This window comes from Bos indicus x Bos taurus, chromosome 4, assembly GCF_003369695.1.
Source record: "Bos indicus x Bos taurus breed Angus x Brahman F1 hybrid chromosome 4, Bos_hybrid_MaternalHap_v2.0, whole genome shotgun sequence".
Lineage (NCBI taxonomy): Eukaryota > Metazoa > Chordata > Mammalia > Artiodactyla > Bovidae > Bos > Bos indicus x Bos taurus.
The window spans coordinates 17,426,866-17,451,316 of record NC_040079.1 but is presented as its reverse complement, the minus strand read 5'-3'; the positions used below and the strand labels follow the sequence as shown (position 1 = coordinate 17,451,316).

At 43.5% G+C, this 24,451-nt stretch overlaps 1 protein-coding gene and 1 long non-coding RNA gene across 4 annotated transcripts in view; one reads left to right on the top strand and one right to left on the bottom strand.

Moving 5' to 3' along the window:
• SVOPL (SVOP like) overlaps nucleotides 1-24,451 on the bottom strand; it is a 134,856-nt gene that overhangs the window by 83,792 nt on the left and 26,613 nt on the right. For all 3 annotated transcript variants that reach the window (XM_027538890.1, XM_027538888.1, XM_027538889.1), the window contains exons 7-11: nucleotides 20,120-20,183; nucleotides 15,387-15,512; nucleotides 14,200-14,328; nucleotides 5,780-5,853; nucleotides 169-374 (exon numbers count right to left, since the gene is read on the bottom strand). In XM_027538890.1, coding sequence (XP_027394691.1) covers nucleotides 169-374; nucleotides 5,780-5,853; nucleotides 14,200-14,328; nucleotides 15,387-15,512; nucleotides 20,120-20,183 — 599 coding nt within the window. The remainder of the gene's footprint in view (nucleotides 1-168; nucleotides 375-5,779; nucleotides 5,854-14,199; nucleotides 14,329-15,386; nucleotides 15,513-20,119; nucleotides 20,184-24,451) is intronic.
• LOC113891161 lies at nucleotides 1,463-3,090 on the top strand. Its single transcript, XR_003510680.1, has 2 exons — nucleotides 1,463-1,718; nucleotides 2,330-3,090. It is a non-coding gene; the product is annotated as an uncharacterized LOC113891161 (long non-coding RNA).

Here is a 24,451-nt window from a genome sequence, read left to right as displayed (position 1 = left end):
GTCCTCCCTACATTCATCCACACTGGAGACATGTCAGCATGATCTGGGGACTGTCTAGTCCTACCAGGCAGGAACCAAGTGTATGACAGGCCACTCTTCTCCATGAGGCTCTGAGTTGCCTGTCCCCCACCCAAAACAGAGAGCCACCCAACAGAGAGAGACATTTACGAGCAATTTCGCCAATGGTGCTGATAATCATGGTCCTGTAGTCGGAGGGGGCGAACATGTGGCAGTAACAGGGACTCTGGCTCTCCTCCAAGACCCCCACGGTCACGGCCACCTCGGACTCAGACCGCGAGCCACAGACTAGGTCCCGCTCCAGCAGCTCGGCACTGGCCAGGATGACCCCGTAGTAGGCAAAAGAGATGCCCAGCCTGGAAGCAAGAAAAGATGGGCATCAGGAAAGAGTGCCTCCAGGCCTGAAGAAGGAGTAGCCCCGTGAGAGGTGGGGAGAAGCAGGAAGAGCTTTTCAGGTGGAAGGTACGGTGTGTGGGAGGGGAAAGTGGGGTCACATTTCGGGGGGAGACTGGAGGGTGGCCTTCACCAGACACTGCACGGTGAGAAACGGATTTGCAATAAAAAGCAGAAAGGGCCCAGAGGACCCCCTCAGGCCAGGAGAGAGTTTTGTCACAGAGTCAGAACAGAACTAACACCAGGTTGAAACTGCCCCCCTCATTCTTTAGCTCATGTACTCTGTTACTTTAGACCTGAATACACAGAGTTAACTATCAGAGGACTGTTGCTTGTGCCCAAAAAGCTTATTAAGTTCCCATCCCAGGTGGTCCTGTCTTAGTTTTGGCTACTACTTGTAAGTAAGTTCATTTTCAGCCTAGAAACCTTGCAAATAAGCAGAGATAGGGGCGGTAGAGTAAAAATAACCAATATCGATTTGAAGTTTTGTAGAAACCTTGTGAGCAAACAGAAGAACAAAGAAATGTTAAGCTTCCATTGAAGGCCAGTGGCTCCAAGAAGTCTGCAACCTGTCATGACCCTTTCATCTCGAACCCTCCCACCTCCATCTTTCCCTCAGCTAAAGCACAGCCTGAGGGCTACTCTAAGATGGTTCTTTAAAACTTTAGTCCACCATCTTCTCAGTCTGCTGGCATTCTGGATAAAGTCGCTGTAATTTGCCTCAACACCTTGACTTCTACTTGCCTGTCATGCAGCAAGCAGTGCAAGCTCAGACTGGGTAGCAGTTTCCTTTTCTGCAGCTACTCCAACATGTGAGCACAAACAGTGCTTTCAACAGTTCACAGGTATCATCTCACAGTCCTGGAGCTCAGCACTTCAGTGGGTCTGGCTGACTTCTCTGCTCGGTGTCTTCAGGAGGCAGAAACGCCAGTGTAGGCGGGGCTGCTCCACTTTTTATGGGAGAATCCATCTTCAAGCTGATCCAGACGGTTGGCACAACCCAGCTGCACAGGCTGAAGGACTCTTGTCCACGACCTCGCTGGCTGCCGACCAGTGGTTTTCAGCTTCTGCAGGCTCCGCTTGTTCCTTGTCTGCGGAATCAGCAACAGCAGTCGTGTCCTTCTCATGAGCCTGCCTTATCTCACACTTCTCTTCTGCTGCAGCTCTGATTCCAGCTGGAGAGACTTCTCTACTTTTAAAGACTCGGGTGATTAGATTGAGCCCACCTGCCTAATCCAGGTTACCTGTTTTAAGTCTGATAACCATACTTAACTACATCCATGCGCTGCCTTCACACCGACAGTCAAGTGAGTGTTTGATTAAATCACCAGGTGTTGGAAATCTTGGGAATCATCTTTAGAATTCTGCCTTTCGGAGGTCAGGAAGCCATGCGAGGTTTTTTGCTTTTGCTTTATATTTCCTTCATCTCTCTCTCTTTTTTTTTTGGTCTAGTCTTAAGTATTTTTATATATTTAAAATAAATATAAATTTTTATATATTTAAAATAAAATTTATTTAAATGTAAACATAACATACAGAAAAGTTCATATATCAAACTGAAGAAAAAGAATAAAGTCAGCCTCCTAGAAGCCCCCCTCATGCCTATTTTATGGAAATGGTTATTAAAGCCACAGGTAAAAGACATACGGGGATAATTAGGGGACATTACATATATTCTGCACACTGCATGATACTAGTGATGATTGTTAATATTTTTTCATATTTTATTTATTTGGCTGCACCGGATCTTAGTTGTGGCAAATGATATCTTTAGTTGTGGCTCTTTAATTGCGACACATGGGATCTAGTTCCCTGACCAGGGATCAAACCCAGGCCTCCTGCATTAGGAGTGCAGAGTCTTAGCCAGTGAACCACCAGGTGAGTCTCACAATTGTTAACCTTGTTGGTGTGATTATAGGCTTGGAATCACCTAAGAAAATGTCCTCAGGTAGTTGAGACTCCTAATGAAGTACCCGGGGATGAAATGGCATGAAGTGTTGGGCCTACTTGGAAATACTTCAGAACAGGAAAAAAAACAGCCAACGCAAGTGGGTGAATATCTGTGATTGTCAGATCTGAGTGGCAAGTAAATCCTCTGTGCTCTCTTGTGAGCTTGGAAACTCTCATCATGAAATATTGAAATATTTAAAAAGAAGACAATAATCATCTTGTTATTAAGGTAGCTTTAAATTTTGCTTAATTTCCAAATACTGAGGGTATTTTAAAAATTAAAAAGTCTCAAAAGGAGACACATCAACGTATTTTTAGTGATTATATCTGGGAAAGGCGGACAACCAATTTCCTGAATTCAAACACTATCGTTAAGTTTCAACTATTCTGAATCTTTCTGTAAGTGGAAGCATGTATTATGCATTCTGTGTCTGACTCGCTTTGCTCATTATTACATTTGTAAGATTCAGCCATGTTGAGGGCAGAGCACGAGTTTTCTCATTTTTATTATTGTATGGTATTCTATTTCACAAATATAACACAACTTATCCATTACACTGTTGATGGGCATATGGGTTGTTTTTAGTTTGGGGCTGTTACAAATAAAATAATGCTATTTTATTTTACTTGGCATTTCTGTTGAATATAAATCTAGGAGTGAAACTGCTGAGCTATAGGTTATGCATACTTTCAACTGCCGTAGAAATCATTAAACAGTTTTTCAAAGTGGTCATGCTAACTTGAAATCCAATCATCAGTGTATAAAATTTCTAGTTACTTTACATCCTTCCCAATGCTTGATTGGGAAGATCTCCTGGAGAAGGAAATGGCAACCCACTCCAGTACTCTTGCCTGGAATATCCCATGGACAGAGGAGCCCGGTAGGCTACAGTCTGCTGCTGCTGCTGCCAAGTCACTTCGGTATGTCTGACTCTGTGTGACCCCATAGACGACAGCCCACCAGGTTCCCCCATCCCTGGGATTCTCCAGGCGAGAACACTGGAGTGGGTTGCCATTTCCTTCTCCAACGCATGAAAGTGAAAGTGAAAGGTGCTGGGAGCCACCACGGGAGATCCCACCCATGACAAAGGTCATGCGGAAGAGAACCTGACAGGCAAAGGTGGGTCAGGCCTCGAGGGACCCCCTGAATCTGCTCGAGCATCTACCCCAAAACCAGAATCTTAGTATTTTGTGCCTTTCACCAACTCTTCTGTCATTAATAGGGGGCTATCCCCGACCACCTTTCTCTGGAAAAAGTCAACTTAGGGCTTTAGTTAATAAGTCTCCTGGGCATGAAAGGAATATTTCTATTTTAACCCCTCTGATGGCATTCTAGCTTGCCTGACAGGTTTATCCATACTCTTGCAATTAACACACATGACTGTTCACAACTCCCCAATCTTGAAAGGCACGGGAAGCCAAAACATTCTAAAAGTCCTAATGAGCATAGAGTCCTTTAAGGGATGAAAAATGATTAGAATAGATAGTACTGGTAAAGGGCTTCATCATTGGGCCAATGCTTGCTGCCAAGTGCCCATATCCCTTATCCAGTGTGTACCTGGGAGTGCGTTAGTTAACATAGTTGGAATGTAAGAAAAACAAGTAGCAGCCTTGGAATTAACCACATCAGACCTTTGAGCTAATTGGTTCCTTCTTTGTTGTGATCCACTGCACCTTTGCTCCGTGAGAATGTAACTCTGTTTAGTACTTTCTGAGGCTGGGAAAAATAAAGAAGAAACACTTTAAGGGAAAACAAGTTTTCTGGCTGATCAGCCTTTATCAAAAAAGGGTCATAAAATGTCCACAGGCCTCCAAGGCCAGAAGATATGGTACACAACATTGTTTATGGGAAAGGTATGCAGAAAAAATCCTGGTTTTGATAAAGACAAAACAGATGTAATGTTTGGGCTGACTCTGTATGACTTTGCATCTTTCATTTCCCTCTACGTACAAATCAAGGTATAAAAGTTCCTTTTGAAAATAAAGTTATGGGCCTCGCTCACCGGAGCTTGGTCTCCCCGTGTCGTTCTTTTTTTTTCTTTTTCCTCCTTTTCTCTCTCTGTTCTTCTTTCAGGATGACTCCTTGGGGCACAGGGGCTCTCTGAGTTCACTTTTTTGCCTGGGCTTCTAATACCCAATCGGGAAGGCGCCCTGTGTCTTCACCAGGGAGGGGGCGTCCTGCGTCCTCACCCCACCGAGAGGGCGCCTGTGGCCTCCATGAACAGAGCAAGTTCTGTGCCAGGAGCTTTATTGGCTTTCTGTGTTAATCAAGGAAGATCAAGCCCTGCTCTCTGCTTTGCTATCCTTTTGCCTAGGCCGTCATTCTGAGGGTACTCCTGGATCCTGCTGGGGCTGGACCCCGGCAGAAAGGGAAGTCATTCAGTCATGTCTGACTCTTCGCGACCCCATGGACTGCAGCCTACCAGGCTCCTCTGTCCATGGGATTTTCCAGGCAAGAGTACTGGAGTGGGGTGCCATCACCTTCTCTGGCTACAGTCTATGGGGTCGCAAAGAGCTGGACATGACTGAGCGACTTCACTTTCTTTCTTTCAAAGCTTGATACAGTCTTTTTAACTTAGCCATTCAGGTGGATTTGTAATGGTTTCTCATTTGGTTTTAATTTGTATTTCCCTGGAGACTTTAAGGTTGACCATGCTTTCATGTATTTATCTGATACACATTTCTGTCAAGTGGCTGTTCAAGTCTCTGGCCTATTTCTCTACCAGGTCAGGTATGATTTTCTTGTTGAAATAAGTTATATCACAGTAACATATATTAATAATATATATAACATGTATATATAATTTGTTGGACATAATATACTATAAATTTCTTTTCTCAGTTGGTGGCATACTTTTCAGGCTCTTAATTTAATGTAGGCAAACTCATCAATCTTTTCTTTTAGCATTGGTACCTTTTGTGTCCTATTTAGAAAATCTTTGCACAGAGAGAGCCACTGAATCTATTCCTTTGAATATGACTCTCAGTGACCTCAGAGGATCAGTTCCTGGACTGTGATGAGGGAAGAGACCAGGCTGCAAAAGCTTAGTACAGAACTCAAATGAAAAAATTTTAAAAACTGGTTATAGATGATTTGGATTTTTTTCTCTCTTTTCATATTGTTATTTTATACCTATTTTTTTGGTCTGTGGTGTTAAGCAAAAAAATAAGGCATTCCTGGTGTCTGCCTTGTGTTTTCTCCCCAGAGCACTCAGGAAGAGTTTACTTCAGTGGACTTTCTCCCACTGAAAATGTTTGTTTATTTGAACCTAGTTTTTTTTTTTTAATTAGAGTATAATTGCTTCACAATGCTGTATCAGTTTCTGCTGTACAACAATGTGAATCAGCTGTAAGTATACATATATCCCGTCCCTCTTGAACCTCCCTAAACCTAATTTTGAAATAATACCATTCTTACCATATGACCCAGATCTGTAATGTGGTCCGTAAATATTTAGCATCCAATAAGTCTGCAAATCTTCCTCTCTTTTCCTGGGGTAGTGAAAGGGGGAGACAGAACAGATTAAGTGGGTTAAGAATGGACAAAGGTGACTGTAATATTTTAGGTCAGAGAAAGCAAGAACAATGTGGGAATGTTGTGCAGAGAGACGGTCACTCCGCTCCCTGAATACCCTTCATCCAAACCCATAAATACTGGCTTTAACACATTTGTCTAAGTCAATCAGCCTCTGCATACTTTTTTATCACTGGCAAGTACCAAGACCCACTGAATTTAAGGTTCTAATGCTTTCACTCTTCTCCTTCTCACCAGTACTGGTGAGAGGTAGAATAGAGTACAGAAAGTAGGAGGATATAAAAACAAATATGAAACTGATCGAGATTCTTTAAACATTAAGATGAAAAAACCCTAATATTAAAAAAGTGTGAGATTCATGTAAAAAACAAGTGGCCTAAATTTGGAAACAGGATACAGTGTCCAATTTCTTTGTGTGTCTTTAGTAAAAGTTCTTGTCCATAGCCAGTGCCTATGAACTATGTTTGGATCAAAATAAGGCTGAGTTATACAGGATTAGGCAGTAATGGATTTTTATGTAAAACTAGGAATATTTCAGGTGGAGGGTGTTCAGCTGAAAACCAACTACTCTTTTCTCACAAATCCACCTGGGATTACAGCATCCCACCCTTGGCACCCCGACCAGGGAGACCAGAAGTGTGGTCTGGGGGTCCTGGATTTTGTTGTCACAGGAAGAGCTCCCAGAGAACTCAGAGGTCCTCTGCCTCCGTGACTTTCAGGCTCAGCTCCTAGATTTCACTGGGGGTGAACTCTAGCAACTGACACTCCATTTTCATCTGCTCTATATCTCGGGACTCTGGTCACTCATCTTTGGAAAACCTCTGATCCAGCCCTATCCTCATATTTTCCAACACAGAATACATGGCCCAGAGAGGGTAAGTGACTTGCCCAAGATCACACAGCTGTTTGAAGACAGAGCCAGTCTGGGTCTTTCCCACCTGCCTCTCTGCCATGTCCCCTGGGTTTAGACACAACTATGTCCCCTCACCTCCCCAAGTGTCACTGGAGATTCAGAAAGCTGAGTTATATATAAACATATAAATTTTATCCTAATAAGTCATTTGGTTCTGAACCTTTGGCTATACAACCCAAATGGGTGGACTTATTCAGCTTCTTCACGGAATGGCCCCCCCTCAGACAGCCCGCAAAGCATCTCAGGAGTGAAGCTGCAGAGGCTCCACTGCTCACAGCATCTTGCCTGGCCTCCTCCACACAGCATCCTAATAACCACCTATGTGACCGAATTCACTGCTCATCCCTACCTTTGGTCTCAGCTCACACCATTCCTCTTTCCTGGCCTTTTTCCTCCCCAAGGCTGCCTCTCCTCTCAGTGTGCAATGTCTGCCCCACTTCTCCCTGCAGGTGGCTCTGCCAACCTGGCTCACAGTCACCTCTCTGCTCTGATCCTCCACACCCTGCTTCCCAGGCCACTCGCCTGGTTCTAGGCATCTGGGTTCTGTTATGTTATTGATACTTTCCTATGTGAGTCTTACCTCTCTAACCAGATTTAGGAGACTTGAAGGCAGGGTCCCTCGCTTACAACTCTGTATTCACAAGGCCTTGCTCAATAGACCACCGTGAAGAAGAACAAGATCATTTAATGGGCATGAGGGATGGAGGCAGCAAGCTGAAGTCAAGAGCAATGAAGGGGGAGAAAGAAAGAAGGGGGAGAGAAGAGAAGGATATAAGAGGAAGGAGGGTAGGGGGCGGTTGTAGAGATGACTGAGAATGGAGATGTGGTCTTTAAAGAGTTAAATGAGCTAAAATGAGGTCATTAGGGTGGATTGTAATCCAATATGACTGATGTCCTTATAAAATGAGGTCAGAATACACACATAGGGAAGATGACATGGAGACACAGGGAGAAGACGGACATCTAAAAGCCAGGGAAAGGAGCCTCAGAAGAAACCAGCTCTGCAACACCTTGACATTGGACATCTAGCCTCCAGAATTGTGAGAAAATAATATTTGTTGTTTAAGACACCCAGTCTATGCTATTTTATTATGGCAGCCCAAGTGAACTAATACTCAGTGGGATAGGAGATGGAGGAGGAGGGGTGGAAGAGCGAGGAGGGAAAAAGGAAAGAGGAGAGAAGTGGACCTCAGTGCTCCTCAGTCCTGGAGCAACTACTGGGTTAAAAAAAAATAAAATAAAATACACATCAGAGACTCCCTGATGGTCCAGTGATTAAGACTTCACCTTTCATTGCAGAAGGTGCAGGTTTGATCCCTGGTCGGGGAGCTAAGATCCCACATGGCCTCTTGGCCAAAAAAAAAACAAAACACAAAACAAAAGCAATACTGTAACAAATTCAATAAAGACTTTCAAAAAATGGTCCACAGCAAAAAACTCTACAGTCAGACCCTCATGATCATTCAGCTGTCCATGGTTTTGTCTCTAAATTTTTTTCTCTCTCTGAACCCAATTTTATTTTTTATGCTATTGACAATCAAAATTTCACAGCCAGAGATTATATGCCAGTTTCCACAAAGCATAATAACTTCTTTCATTTAATCCTTGTTGCCTAGCAACTAGTCTTCCCACCATGCTTTGCATGATAAAATGTAATTGTCAGTATCTTGGTAGAAAGGTAGGAGAGAGCTGATACTGCCTAATAGTAGGGTCCTGACCTCTGAACCACAAACTTTTATTTCCAAAATCCAGAAAAAAAAAAATTAGAATAACAGAAGCATCCTTAATTCTTCAGAAGAAAGTTCAAGGTTCTTGTTTCACAACTGGGTTTTGAGGCATGTGTAATAATTAGGGGAAACACTCCACAAAGCAAAGTAAGAACACCTTACCAAATGAAAACTGAACGTGGGGAAGTTTGGGGCATTGAATTCTCATTTTTGCATTTTTATCAAGCACATTCTATCTCACAACACATCCAGCACCAGGTCAGGTGGCAGTGGGATTACAATGCTTTTGTCATCAGTGATGTCCTGGGAAAGTCAGGAACACCCAGAAAAGCCCACCTCTGACTTGTGTGCAGGACACAGAAGACCTGTACCCTTGACATCACCCTCCTGTTGTGGTTATACAATGCCTGAGGGAGTAAGATGTGAGGAGGTGAGTGGGGAGAGCTGTTGCTGCCCTGGACCCATCTGAAGCATGGAGGAACAGCTGGGTCAAGATCAGGCTCTGCCATAGATTGGTGCAGCCACTGTGGAAAGTGGTATGGACAGTCCTCAGAAGATTAAAAACAGAACTTCCATCAGATCAGATCAGATCAGTTGCTCAGTCATGTCCGACTCTTTGGGACCCCATGAATCGCAGCACGCCAGGCCTCCCTGTCCATCACCAACTCCCGGAGTTCACTCAGACTCACGTCCATCGAGTCAGTGATGCCATCCAGCCATCTCATCCTCTGTTGTCCCCTTCCCCTCCTGCCCCCAATCCCTCCCAGCATCAGAGTCTTTTCCAATGAGTCAACTCTTCGCATGAGGTGGTCAAAGTACTGTAGTTTCAGCTTTATTATCAGTCCTTCCAAAGAAATCCCAGGGCTGATCTCCTTCAGAATGGACTGGTTGGATCTCCTTGCAGTCCAAGGGACTCTCAAGAGTCTTCTCCAACACCACAGTTCAAAAGCATCAATTCTTTGGTGCTCAGCCTTCTTCACAGTCCAACTCTCACATCCATACATGACCACAGGAAAAACCATAGCCTTGACTAGACGAACCTTTGTTGGCCAAGTAATGTCTCTGCTTTTGAATCTAGCAACCCCACCTCTGGGTATATATCCAAAGGAAATGAAAATAGGGGCTTAAAGAGATCTTCACTCCCACTTCACTTTAAAGTTCTTCTAAAAAAAAAAATCATTCAATTTTGGTTGGTTCACTTGGTTCATTTCCAAGGCAAATCATTCAACATCACAGTAATCCAAGTCTATGCCCCAACCACTAATGCAGAAGAAGCCAAAGTTGAATGGTTCTATGAAGACTTACAAGACCTTCCAGCACTAACACCAAAAAAATAACAAATTAACAGCATAGGGGATTGGAATGCAAAAGCAGGAAGTCAAGAGATACCTTGAGTAACAGGCAAATTTGGCCTTGGTGTACAAAATGAAGCAAGGCAAAGGCTAACAGAATTTTGTCAAGAAAACATACGTCACAGCAAACACCCTTTTCCAACAACACAAGGGATGACTATACACATGGACGTCATCATATAGCCAATACTGAAATCAGATTGATGATATTCTCTGCAGCTGAAGATGGAAAAGCTTTATACAGTCAGCAAAGACAAGACCAGGAGCTGACTGTGGCTCAGATCACGAACTGCTTATTGCAAAATTCAGGCTTAAATTAAAGAAAGTAGGGAAAACTGCTAGGCCTTTTAGATATGACCTAAAGCAAATCCTTTATGATTACACAGTGGACAGGATGAATAGATTCAAAGGATTAGATCTGGTAGACAGTGCCTATGGATGGAGGTTTGTAACACTGTACAGGAGGCGGTAACCAAAACCATCCCAAAGAAAAAGAAATGCAGGAAGGCAAAGTGGTTGTCTGAGGTGGCTTTACAAATAGCTGAGACAAGAAGAGAAGTGAAATGCAAGGGAGAAAGGGAAAGATACACCCAAATGAATGCAGAGTTCCCGAAAATAGCAAGGAGAGATAAGAAAGCCTTCTTCAACAAACAATGCAAAGAAATAGAGGGAAACAACAAAATGGGAAAGGCTAGACATCTCTTCAAGAAAATTGGAGATATCAAGGGAGTATTTCATGCAAGGATGGGCATGCTAAAGGACAGGAATGGTAAGGACCTAACAAAAGCAGAAGAGATTAAGAAAAGGTGGCAAGAATACAAAGAACTATACAAAAAATATCTTAATGACTCAGATAACCACAATGATGTGGCCACTCACCTAGAATCAGACATCCTAGAGTATGCAGTCAAGTGGGCTAGGAAGCATCACTATAAACAAAGCTAGTGGGGGTGATGGAACACCAGCTGAGCTATTTAAAATCCTAAAAGATGATGCTGTGAAAGTGCTGCACTCAATATGTCAGCAAATTTGGAAAACTCAGCAGTGGCCACAGAACTGAAAAAGGTCAGTTCTTATTCCAATTCCAAAAACAGGCAATGCCAAAGAATGTTCAAACTACTGTGTAGCTGTGCTCATTTTACATGCTAGCAAGGTTATATTCAAAATCCTTCAAGCTAGGCTTCAGCAGAATATGAACTGAGAAATTACAGATGTACAAGCTGGGTTTAGAAAGCCAGAGTTCAAATTGCCAACATTTGTTGGATCATAGAGAAAGCAGGAAATTCCAGAAAAACATCTACTTCTGCTTCATTAAAGCAGACTACATTGCTTACTAATTACTTACTACAGACTACATTCCTACATTACTAATTACAGCATACTTCATTGACTACATTAAAGCCTCTTACTGTGTAGATCACAAAAAACTGTAGAAAATTCTTCAAAAGATGGGACTACCAGACCAGCTTACCTGTCTCCTAAGAAATCTGTATGTAAGTGAAGAAGCAACAGTTAAGAACCAGACATGGAACAACTGACTGGTTCAGAATTGGGGAAGGAGTACATTGAGGCAGTACATTGTCACCCAACTTATTTAATTTATATACACAGAACATCACATGAAATATTGAGCTGGTTAAATCACAAGCTGGAATCAAGACTGCCAGGAGACATAGCAACAACCTCAGATATGCAGATGATACCACTCTAATGGAAGAAAGTGAAGAGGAACTAAAGACCCTCTTGATGAAGGTGAAAGAGGAAAGTGAAAAAGATGACTTAAAACTCAATATTCAAAAACATAACACCATGGCATCTGGTCCTATCACTTCACAGCAAACAGAACCGGAAAAAGTGGAAGCAGTGACAGTTATTTTCTTGGGCTCCCAAATCACTGCAGATGATGACTGCAGCCATGAAATTAAAAGACGCTGGCTCCTTGGAAGGAAAGCTATGACAAACCTAGACAGCATATCAAAAAACAGAGACATCACTTTGCCAGCAAAGGTCTGTACTGTCAAGCTATGGTTTTCCAGTAGTCAAGTATGGTAGAGAATTGGACCATAAGCCTTGGACCATCAAGGACCAATAACTGATGTTTTCAAAGTGGGGTGCTGGAGAAGACTCTTGAGAATCCCTTGGACTGCAAGATCAAATCAGTCGATTGTAAAGGTAATCAACCCTGAATATTCATTGGAAGGACTGATGCTGAAATGCCAATATTTTGGCCACCTGATGCGAAGAACTTACTCACTGGAAAAGACCCTGATGCTGGGAAAGACTGAAGGCAAAAGGAGAAGGGGGCTGCAGAGGATGAGATACTTAGATAGCATCCCTGACTCAATGGACCTGAGTCTGAGCAAACTCCAGGAGACAGTGAAGGACAGGGGAGCCTGGTGTGCAGCAATCCATGGGATCACAAAGAGTCGGACACAACTTAGTGACTGAACAACAGCAGCAACAGCAATGAAAAATAGGCCTGAGAAAATAGCTTGGAAAATTCTGAAAAAGAACTTTGATAATGAGTACGTACTTTATAAGTAAGAAAACTTATTATAAAATACTATAATTGTTACATTAGACCAACAACTAATGTTCTAGTATATAATAAATCCCATATATATTTGAACAAACCTAATATTTAGAACATGCCTGCTAAGTTGCTTCAGTCGTGTCCAACTCTTTGTGACTCTATGGCCCACAGCCCACTAGGCTCTTCTGTTCTGGGATTCTCGAGGCAAGAATATTGGAGCAGGTTGCCATTTCCTTCTCCAGGTGATCTTCCTGACCCAGGGATCAAACCCACATCTCTTGAGTCTCCTGCATTGGCAGGTGGGTTCTTTCCCACTAGCACCACATGGGAAGCTTGTTTAGAACATAATATTCAGCAATAAATTTAAATACATAGGGGATGGATTAGTCAATAAAAATACATCAGTGTTAGTTATTTGGATATGGCAAAGCTAGATCTGTTCCATGCTTCTTATATCCAATTAAACACACACAGATCCAGCATTTACATATTAAATAAGAAACCAAATTAACCCAACACAAAGGGGAGGGAGACAAAAAAGGAACTGTAAAAATTGACTTTGACAACAATAAAAAAGTAAAAAACGTCAATAACTCTCGATAATGACCCTAAAAATAGAATTTAAATGCCAAATTTTGCTTTGAAAAAATCATTTATGAGGTTTATACAGTTGGTATCAGTAAGACGAGGCCAGTACAAGGAAAACAAAATTATAAAACAATCTCTCGGCTATAAACAGTGTGGCAATAACATGTGACTAGCTCTGTAAGACAGATGCTGTTATTTCCATTTTGTTGATGAGGAAAGTGATGGCAGGCAGGCAGAACAGCCATCAATAAAAAGTCTACAAGTAATAAATGCCAGAAAGGATGTGGAGAAAAGAGAATCCTCTTACACTGTTGGTGGGAATGTAAACTGGTGTGGCCACTAAGGAAATTACTATGGAGGTTCCTTAAAATACTTTAAAAATAGAATTGCCATATGACCCAGCAATCCCATTCCTGGGCATATAGCCAGACAAAATTATAAATCAAAAAGATACATGCACCCTAGTATTTATTGCAACACTAATTACAATTGCCAAGATATGGAAACAACCCAAATGTCCACTGATACATGAGTGGATAAAGAAGATGTGGTGTAATGTGTGTGTGTGTGTGTGTGTGTGTGTATACACACATATACACACACAGTGGGTTACTACTCAGCCATTAAAAAGAATGAAATAATGCCATCTGCAGCAGCAGGCATGGACCTGGAGATTACCATGCTAAGTGAAGTTTGAGTCAAAGACAAATGTATCACTTCCATGTGGAATCTAAAATATGACACAAATGAACTCATCTATGAAACAAAACAGACCCGCAAATATAAAGAAGAGACTTGTGGTTGTTGAGGGGGGCGGGGGGCAAGGAGGATTGGAAATCCAGGATTGGCAGATGTTGACTGCCTCATCTGTATAGCACATGGAATTACATTCAATAGCCTATGATAAACCATAATGGAAAAGAATTATGAAAAAACATGTAACTGAGTCACTTTGCTGTACAGCAGAAATTAAACACAACATTGTAAACCAACTAGACTTCAATAAAATTTGGGGGGAAAAAAGTGATATTGCGTTACTTGGCTCCACCAGGCTCAAGGCGGAGCTGGATTTAGGCTCATTTTCCTCCATTCTTTTCCTAGTCCTGCCCCTGGAGGGCTCAGGTCCCCTTCCCTCTCACCTTCCACCACTAAGGGGATTTCTGGTGACCCCTGGTTGGAGAACGACTCACCAGGATGGGCTCCACCAGCTTCCCCTCCGGCATGACTGAGCGGTTCATCTTGGCAATGCGTTCCAGTGTAGCCAGGGCAGCCTGAGTGTTCCCGGTGGAGACATTGAACCGAGCAGATTCAGGGATAAACTGGGCATAGGTGACAAAGAACATCAGAATTGCAACTGCTGTGGACCCCAGAGATACGACCATCACAGTTTCATACACTACACCATCCCAGTTTCCAGAGAAGTAAGGATGCAGCGAGCTTTGTGGCAAGAATACAGCAGGTGCACTCGTGCAGTCCTGTGAGAACGAGAAGTGGTCGTCTCCTTGCCATCGTCCCGTCTAGGGTGACAGTGGATTGAGACTAAGCTGCACGCCAGTTTGGCCCAACCAACCTAATACAATGAAATTCTTACACCCAATCTGTAAAGACCTGCCTCCTAGGGCTCTTTCTACTGCTTTACTTTTTACTGATTTTCTACTCCTCCATCACCTAGGCCCTCCCCAGGAACCCAAGAACTCTCCACAGTGCAGGAACCATCCCAATCACAGAGGGCTTCGACCCACTGATGGTGGCATACTCTGAACACCACACTCAGAAAACAGCACAGCCTTCCACTGACACGAGGACCTTGAGAATCAACTTGAAGGGCCCCCTGCTCTTGGTGCCTCCCCCGATGAAGACCAGTGGCTTCTTCCTCAGCAAAGCATCTCCCCCAGCAGTATCCTCTTCCCCATTCCCCAGCCAGAGTGCAGTTCAGGTCATCCTTATCACCCACCAGGATTAATCTGATTGTTTCTAACTGCTTTTCTGACCTTTTCCATCTTCCCTCCCACCAGCCTCCACAAAACCCAGTACCTGTTTCCCAGCATGCAACCCTTGCCACGTCGCCAGGGCCCCTGGTCCTCCAGGCTCTTTGTAACCTGGACACAGGCCTGTCTTTCCAGCTGGCCTCCCCCCAGCACCCCTCACTCTACAATTCACTGCCTGCCTGATCTCCCCCAAACATATCCTGCATTCACAGCTTCATGACTGGGCTTGTGCATTAAATCTGCCAAAACACCCTTTTCTCATAAACCGACAGAGACAGATACTTAAATAAAGGAGAAAGATCCTGGGCGTGAGAAAGATATCTGTAGGCCAAGAAGGCCACTGGGCCAACCAGAGGGGAGGTCAAGAGGGAGCCCACAAGCTTCATCACCTTGAAGGCCATGATGAGGATGATGCCAGGGATGGAGGCAATACGGATAAGCCAGCGCCACCCGATGGTGGGGACGACCACAGAGGCCAGGCCGATGATGAGCAGGGAGCCAGCCAGCCAGAAAACCTAGGGGAGAGAAGGAAGGTTAAAGCCCTCCTTTTTTCCAATAGTCACATGTGGATGTGAGAGTTGGACTATAAAGAAACCTGAGCACCAAAGAATAGATGCTTTTGAACTGTGGTGTTGGAGAAGACTCGAGAGTCCCTTGGACTGCAAGGAGAGCCAACCAGTCCATCCTAAAGGAAGTCAGTCCTGAATATTCACTGGAAGGACTGATGCTGAAGATGAAACTCCAATACTTTGGCCACCTGATGTGAAGAACTGACGCGTTGGAAAAGACCCTGATGCTGGGAAAGATTGAAGGCAGGAGGAGAAGGGGATGACAGAGGATGAGATTGTTGGATGGCATCACCAGCTTGATGGACATGAGTTTGAGTAAGCTCAGGGAGTTGGTAACGGACAGGGAAGCCTGGCGTGCTGCAGTCCGTGGAGTCATAAAGAGTCAGACACAACTGAGCAACTGAACTGGATTACATGCACTCCATACCCCCACTCCAGGAGCGCCTCAACCTGCATTGTAAGAGGATGAGATGGGACAGAGGCTTTGCTTGAGGAGCAGCCCCACCTCCAGGACTGGATGAATTGGTGAAGTTATTCACTTCTCCATGACTCCGTTTGCTTGTCTACAGGTAGGAGGCTCAGCAAGACAGGGGGACAGCAATGCCATCAAAGTTTAAAAACACCTCAGGCCCAAGACATGGACTTTCTTTTCTTGAATAAATGCAGTCACTGGTTCATAACTCAAGGTACAAAGGAGAGCACTGCAAATGGATTCCTCTTTTCTCCCAGTTTCCTTCCATCCAGTTCCTCTTCTCAGAAGAAACCAGTATCACCAGTTTCTTCCATCCTTCTGAAGCTGTTCTCAGTTCAGTTCAGACACTCAGTCGTGTCCAACTCTTTGCGACCCAATGAATAGCAGCACACCAGGCCTCCCTGTCCATCACCATCTCCCAGAGTTCACTCAAACTCACGCCCATCGAGTCGGTGATGCCATCCAGACATCTCATCCTCTGGCGTCCCCTTCTCCTCCTGCCCCCAATCCCTCCCAGAATCAGGGTCTTTTAAAATGAGTCAACTCTTTGCATGAGGTGGCCAAAGTACTGGAGTTTCAGCTTCAGCATCAGTCCTTCCAATGAACACCCAGGACTAATTTCCTTTAGGATGAACTGGGTGGATCTCCTTGAAGTCCAAGGGACTCTCAAGAGTCTTCTCCAACACCACAGTTCAAAAGCATCAATTCTTCAGCACTCAGCTTTCTTCACAGTCCAACTCTCACATCCATACATGACCACAGGAAAAACCATAGCCTTGACTGGACGGACCTTTGTTAGCAAAGTGATGTCTCTGCTTTTCAATATGCTATCTAGGTTGGTCATAACTTGCCTTCCAAAGAGTAAGCGTCTTTTAATTTCATGGCTGCAGTCACCATCTGCAGTGATTTTGGAGCCCAGAAAAATAAATCTGCCACTGTTTGCACTGTTTTCCCATCTATTTGCCATGAAGTGATGGGACCGGATACCATGATCTTCATTTTCTGAATGTTGAGCTTTAAGCCAACTTTTTCACTCTCCTCTTTCACTTTCATGAAAAGGCTCTTTAGTTCTTCTTTACTTTCTGCCATAAGGGTGGTGTCATCTGCATATCTGAGGTTATTGATATTTCTCCCGGCAATCTTGATTCCAGCTTGTGCTTCTTCCAGCCCAGCATTTCTCATGATGTACTCTGCATATAAGTTAAATAAGCAGGGTGACAATATACAGCCTTGACATACTCCTTTTCCTATTTGGAACAAGTCTGTTGTTCCATGTCCAGTTCTAACTGTTGCTTCCTGACCTGCATATAGGTTTCTCAAGAGGCAGGTCAGGTGATCTGGTATTCCCATCTCTTTCAGAATTTTCCAGTTTATTGTGATCCACAGAGTCAAAGGCTTTGGCATAGTCAATAAAGCAGAAATAGATGTTTTTCTGGAACTCTCTTGCTTTTTCCATGATCCAGCAGATGTTGGCAATTTGATCTCTGGTTCCTCTGCCTTTTCTAAAACCAGCTTGAACATCTGGAAGTTCACGGTTCACGTATTGTTGAAGTCTGGCTTGGAGAATTTTGAGCATTACTTTACTAGCATGTGAGATGAGTGTAATTGTGCGGTAGTTTGAGCATTCTTTGGTATTACCTTTCTTTGGGATTGGAATGAAAACTGACCTTTTCCAGTCCTGTGGCCACTGCTGAGTTTTCCACATTTGCTGGCATATTGAGTGCAGCACTTTCATAGCATCAGCCTTCAGGATTTGAAATAGTTTCACTGGAATTTCATCACCTCCACTAGCTTTGTTCATAGTGATGCTTTCTAAGGCCCACTTGACCTTAGACCTATTCCAGGATGTCTGGCTCTAGGTGAGTGATCACACCATCGTGATTATCTGGGTCGTGAAGATCTTTTTTATACAGTTCTTCTGTGTATTCTTGCCACCTCTTCTTAATATCTTCTGCTTCTGTTAGGTCCATACCATTCCTGTCCTTTATCGAGCCCATCTTTGCATGAAATGGTCCCTTGGTATCTCTAATTTTCTTGAAGAGATCTCTAGTCTTTCCCATTCTGTTGTTTTCCTCTATTTCTTTTGCACTGATCCCTGAGGAAGGCTTTTCTTATCTCTCCTTGCTATTCTTTGGAACTCTGCATTCAGATGCTTATATCTTTCCTTTTCTCCTCTGCTTTTTGCTTCTCTTCATTTCACAGCTATTTGTAAGCCCTCCCCAGACAGCCATTTTGGTTTTTTGCTTTTCTTTTCCCTGGGGATGGTCTTGATCCCTGTCTCCTGTACAATGTCAAGAACCTCCCCTGTTCTAAACATATACAAGCTAATGAGGATACATTTTGTTCTTTGCTTAAAATGGTAACATAGTATAAATATTTCTCAATTCTGCTTTCTGTCCTGAAAAATTTATCTTGAGATTATTTTATATCAACAAAGAGCATGGCAGCCACCCTCATGAGTTGGGAATTAAAACAGGTCCGAGTGTTATCGTGAACATTATTTTCCTAGTGGAAGATGAAGAATAGATGGTAACTCCATTCCACCTCACAGAGATGGAGAGAAGATAATACTTTAAAAGACCCTTTGGGGGGCCACTTACAGGGTAACTATTTCATCACCAAGGAAGTCTATTTTTAAAACAGCAAGAATATTTCAGAAAGTGGTAAGAGCTATAAAAGAAAAAAGTAATGTGAGAATGACTTGTGTGATCAGGGATGATCTTTCCGAAAAAGCAATGTGTAAGAAGGCCAGTAAGAAAAAAAAAGAAGGCCAGTAAGAAGCCACTGTAGCAGACCAGGTAACAGCATATGTGGCACTGAAAAAGATTTTAGTAGTGAAATGATAAGAAAAAAAAATTTTTTTTTCCTGTTTGATGGATTTGGCACATGTTTTGGAGGTAAAGGCAACAGGATTTGCTGTTAGGCACTGCACCAGGACTTCTGTGGTAGCTCAGTAGTAAGAATATGCTCTTCATTGTAGGTAAATATTTTGGGGCGGGGAGGGGCGGGTGGTGCAAAGAAACATCAAAAAGTTTGTTCGGTTTTTCCCTTGCAATGTTATGGGAAACCCAAAAGAACTTTTCGGCCAACCCATTAGCCACCTAAAACCATTGGATTCATCAATTAGATGACCCCAAAAGACCCGGAAAATAAAACCAGCAATGAGAAGATAAGACAATGTCATGACACGGGATCATGACAAAAGCAATGGAAGTAGATGGAAGAGAAAATGTCCACAGGTGAGCCTGAACCAGATCATATCTATTAAATAACATTCAGTGTAAAACCCAACCCCTAACTATTGAAAGTGTGGGCATTTATCTTGACAAAAATAAGCAGAAAGCTGGGAGGGATATAAAGTGTTAGCATTTGTTTGCCTACATTTTTTATTGTTGTTGTCTAAATTTAGTGTCAGAAAAATCAAAAATAAAATTTTAAATATTCTCCTACTGCTTTATTCATCGCCAAATATATTAATATATTTTTCAGTGGGAAGGGTCATCACCTTCCTGGGTCCTTTGAAAGTCAGGGCTTTAGGATAAGGATGACATCAAAGATGGTACAAGGGCACCTAGACTGATGGAGCTTCTGGATGCAAAACCTCTAGTCAGTAGCCAGCAGGGGTCTGAGGAGCGGTGGGAGACATCCTCATCTTCTCACCTGGGGAAACAGCTCAGCTGGGAGGAGGAGATTACAAAAGCGCTCACAGGCACGGGCCAGTTATACACACTACTGTCCACAAGGGAGACTCCAGAAGGGGTGCTGAGAGTGTGCCTCCACTGAAGACTCAATGGGGAGAGAAAGTTCATACCAGATGCATTCCTGAGCGGCTGTCATTCTAGTGAAACCAGCCAGTGGACTGTTTCCTGGGGAAGGGGTTACTGTGCTCTAAATGCTGCTGCTGGATTAATGGATGATAGAAGTCCTGGCTCAGAAAGCCTTGGAAATGGCCTTTGTGGTCAAGCATCCCTAATGCTTTCTGGCTGGTACCAAGTACCAGGAGTGTGCTGATCAAAGGACCATCAACCGACCAGGAGAAAAACTGGGATCTGAAGACTGGGTAGAATTTGGCTTCACTCACCTGAGACAAGGGGAGCATGTAGCCTCGATATTTTGTAGGCAAGAATTCCGTCTTTATGATTAGCCTAAACAGGAAGGGGGAAAACACAATTATGCTTTCATAAAGCCAAATAACTCATCTTATAAAACAGTCATTGGACTTCCCTGGTGGCACAGTGGAGAAGAATCCACCTGCCAGTGCAGGGGACACAGGTTCAATCCCTGGTCCAGGAAGATTCCACATTCTGCAGGGCAACTATGCCCACGTGCCACAACTACTGCGTGCCTAGAGTCCATGCTCTGCAACTCAAGAAGCCACCACAGTGAGAATCCTGAGCACCACAACAGTGATGCCTGCTCACAACTAGAGAAAGCCTGCACAAAGCAATGAAGACCCAGCACAGCGAAAATTAAACAAACATTTCTTTAACAAAAAAAAAAATCATAATTTTTCTTGTTTCTTTGATAAACAATTCAGAAAAAAATTTCATCACTGTAAAATGATAGAAATACATATGTTGGTCTCTGTCCCTGAAAGTGAAAGATGCTCACTCATGTCCAACTCTTTGCAACCCCACAGACCACAGCCTGCCAGGCTCCTCTGTCCATGGGATTCTCCAGGCAAGAATATTGGAGTGGGATGCCATTCCCTTCTCCAGGAGATCTTCCTGACCCAGGGATCAAACCCAGGCCTTCTGAGATGCAGGCAGATTCTTTACCATCTGAGCCACTAGGGAAGCCCTGGTGGTGGTTTAGTCGCTAAGTTGTGTCCAACTCTTGCATCCCCATGGACTGTAGCCCACCAGGCTCCTCTGTCCATGGGATTCTCCAGGCAAGAATACTGGAGTGGGTTGCCATTTCCTCCTCCAGGGGATCTTCCAGATTCAGCAATGGAACCCAGGTCTCCTGCAATGCAGGCAGATTCTTTAGCAACTGAATTATAAGGTAAGCCCCTGAGAAGCCCTGGTTCCTGCTAATATTTGGTCTTTGAAGCCAGTCCCTGACACAGAGTTCCTGAAAACCTTGGGATTTCCTGGATAATAGGAGCATCATTTATTCTAAGGAGGTGATGCTTGATGCATCCTAGATGGTGGCTGGTCTTCAAATACTAAGGCATGATTAGAATCTTGGAATTTTCAGCCCTATCCCCCCTCCTCTGAAGAGAAGAGAGGGGCTGGAAAACTAATTAATAATCAATTATGCCTACATGAGGAAACCTCCATAAAAATCCCTAACAAACAGGATTCAGAGAGCTTCCAGGCTGGTGAACACAGCTATGTCCTAGGAGCATCATTCAGTTGCTAAGTTGTATTCGACTCTGCGACCCCACAAAATGTAGCATGCCAGACTCCCATTTCCTTCACTGTCTCATGGAATTTTCTCAGATTCATGTCCATTGATTTGATGATGCTATCTAACCATCACAAAAGAAGACTCTATACATGGACATCACCATGTGGTCAACACCAAAATAAGATTGATTATATTCTTTGCAGCCAAAGTTGGAGAAGTTCTATACAGACGGCAAAAACAAGACCAGGAGCTGACTGTGGTTCAGACCATGAACTCCTTATTGCCAAATTCAGACTTAAATTGAAGAAAGTAGGAAAAACCACTAGACCATTCAGGTATGACCTAAATCAAATCCCTTATGATTATACAGTGGAAATAAGAAATAAATTTAAGGGACTAGATAGATCTGATAGACAGAGTACCTGATAAACTATCAGGATACCTGATAAATTATCAGGAAGTTCGTGACATTATACAGGAGATAGGGATCAAGACTATCCCTAAGAAAAAGAAATGCAAAAGAGCAAAATGGCTGTCTGAGGAGGCCTTACAAACATCTGTGAAAAGAAGAGAAGCAAAAAGCAAAGGAGAAAAGGAAAGATATATCCATGTGAATGCAGAGTTCCAAAGCATAGCAAGGAGAGATAAGAAAGCCTTCCTCAGTCATCAATGCAAAGAAATAGAGGAAAACAATAGAATGGGAAAGACTAGAGATCTCTTCAAGAAAATTAGAGATACCTAGGGAACATTTCATGCAAAGATGGGCTCAATAAAGGACAGAAATGGTATGGAGCTAACAGAAGCAAATGTTAAGAAGAGGCGGCAAGAATACACAAAAGAACTATACAAAAAAGATCTTCATGACCCAGATAATCACAATGGTATGATCACTCACTTAAAGCCAGACATCCTGGAATCTGAAGTCAAGTGGGCCTTAGGAAGCATCAATACAAACAAAGCTAGTAGAGGTGATGGAATTTCAGTTGAGCTATTTCAAATCCTAAAAGATGATGCTATGAAAGTGCTGCACTCAAATTAGAAAACTCAGCAGTGGCCACAGGACTGGAAAAGGTCAGTTTTCATTCCAATCCCAAAGAAAGGTAATGCCAAAGAATGTTCTAACTACTGCACAATTGCACTCTACTCACACGCCAGCAAAGTAACGCTCAAAATTCTCCAAGCCAGGCTTCAACAATACATGAGTCATGAACTTCCAGATGTTCAACCTGGTTTTAGAAAAGGTAGAGGAACGAGAGATCAAATTGCCAACATCCATTGGATCATCAAAAAAGCAAGAGAGTTCCAGAAAAACATCTATTTCTGCTTTATTGACAATGCCAAAGCCTTAGACTGTGTGGATCACAATAAACTGTGGAAAATTCTGAAAGAAATGGGAATACCAGAAGATGGCGGAGGAATAGGGGAGGGAGACCACTTTCTCCCCCACAAATTGATCAAAAGAACATTTGAACACTCAGAAAAACCCACAAAACAACTTCTGAATGCCAGCAGAGGACATCAGGCACCCAGAAAAGCAGCCCATTGTCTTAGAAAGGAGGTAGGAAAAACTATAAAAGATAAAAAGAGAGACAAAAGTGGTAGGGATGGAGCTCCGTCCTGGGAAGGGAGTCCAAAAAAGAGAGGTTTCCAAACACAGGAAACACTCTTACTGCCAAGTCTGTGGCGAGCCTTGGAACCACAGAGAGCAACATAACCGGGAGGAAAAATAAATAAATAATTTAAACCCACAGATTACGAGCCTAATGGTAACTCCCCCAGCAGAGAAACAGTACAGACGCCCGCATCCACCACTAGCACGCGGGGGGCTGGGCAGGGAGGCACGGACTGCATTGCTTAGAGTAAGGACCAGGCCTGAATGCCCCGAGGGCAATCTGAGGGAACTAACTCCAGACAGCAAACCAGACTGTGGGATAGCTACCTCGCAAAAAGCCCTAACCTAAGACACCGCAAGGCTCACTCACAGAACAAAGGACTGAGCAGAGCTACCCACCTGCAGACTGGCCCATCCCCTTCTGGTAACAGGCAGGTGAGGGCAGCCAGAGCCGGAAGAGGGCAATCACGGCCCCAGAGAGGCATTATCTACCAAACTGCAAGCAGGCTTCATTCCTAACCAAGACTCCTTGGGATTCTGGATGGTCAACATCCGCCTGAGAAGGTGCGCAGGTTGTACACCCAGAAAACCAAGTGGCAGGGATGGGGAAGACGATAAGTCACAGCGACCGCACTCACCAAACACCTCGTCACCTGAGCTGCTTGGACCTCGGAAGGGCACAAAACGCAGGCCCAACCGAGTCTGCACCTCTGAGGACTACCCAAGTACCTGAACCTGAGTGGCTTAGACTTGGGAAGTGCGTAAAACCGAGGGCAGGCCTCAGACAGTTCCCAGCAGAGTAACCTAGAGCCTAAGCAGTGTAGACAGGGAAAGCACACACACCGTGAGCGGGGGCAAACCCAGTGTGGCCGAGACACTGTGAGCACACACCAGTATTTGTTTGCAGCGTCCCTCCCTCCCCACAGCACGACTGAACAAGTGACCCTAAAAAAGCGTCCACCACCAGCCCCTTGCAAGAGGGCAGAAATTAGACACTGAAGAGACCAGCAAACAGAAGAAGCTAAAACTGAGGGAACATCTTGGAAGTGACAGGTGCAATAGATTAAAACCCTGTAGATAGCACCAACTACATAGGAAGGGGCCTATAGATCTTGAGAAATATAAGCCGCATCAAGGAACTATCTGAAAATGAACTGACCCCACACTGCCCACAACAACACCAGAGAAAGTCCTAGATATATTTTTACTATACTTACTATCATTCTTTAATTTTTTTAATTTTTTTTTTATTTTTAAGCGCTCTATTACTCCTTTAATTTTCATTTTTATAACCTACTATTAGCTGGAATCAAGATTGCCAGGAGAAATATCAATAACCTCAGATATGCAGATGACACCACCCTTATGGCAGAAAGTGAAGAGGAACTAAAAAGCCTCTTGATGAAAGTGAAAGTGGAGACTGAAAAAGTTGTCTTAAAGCTCAATATT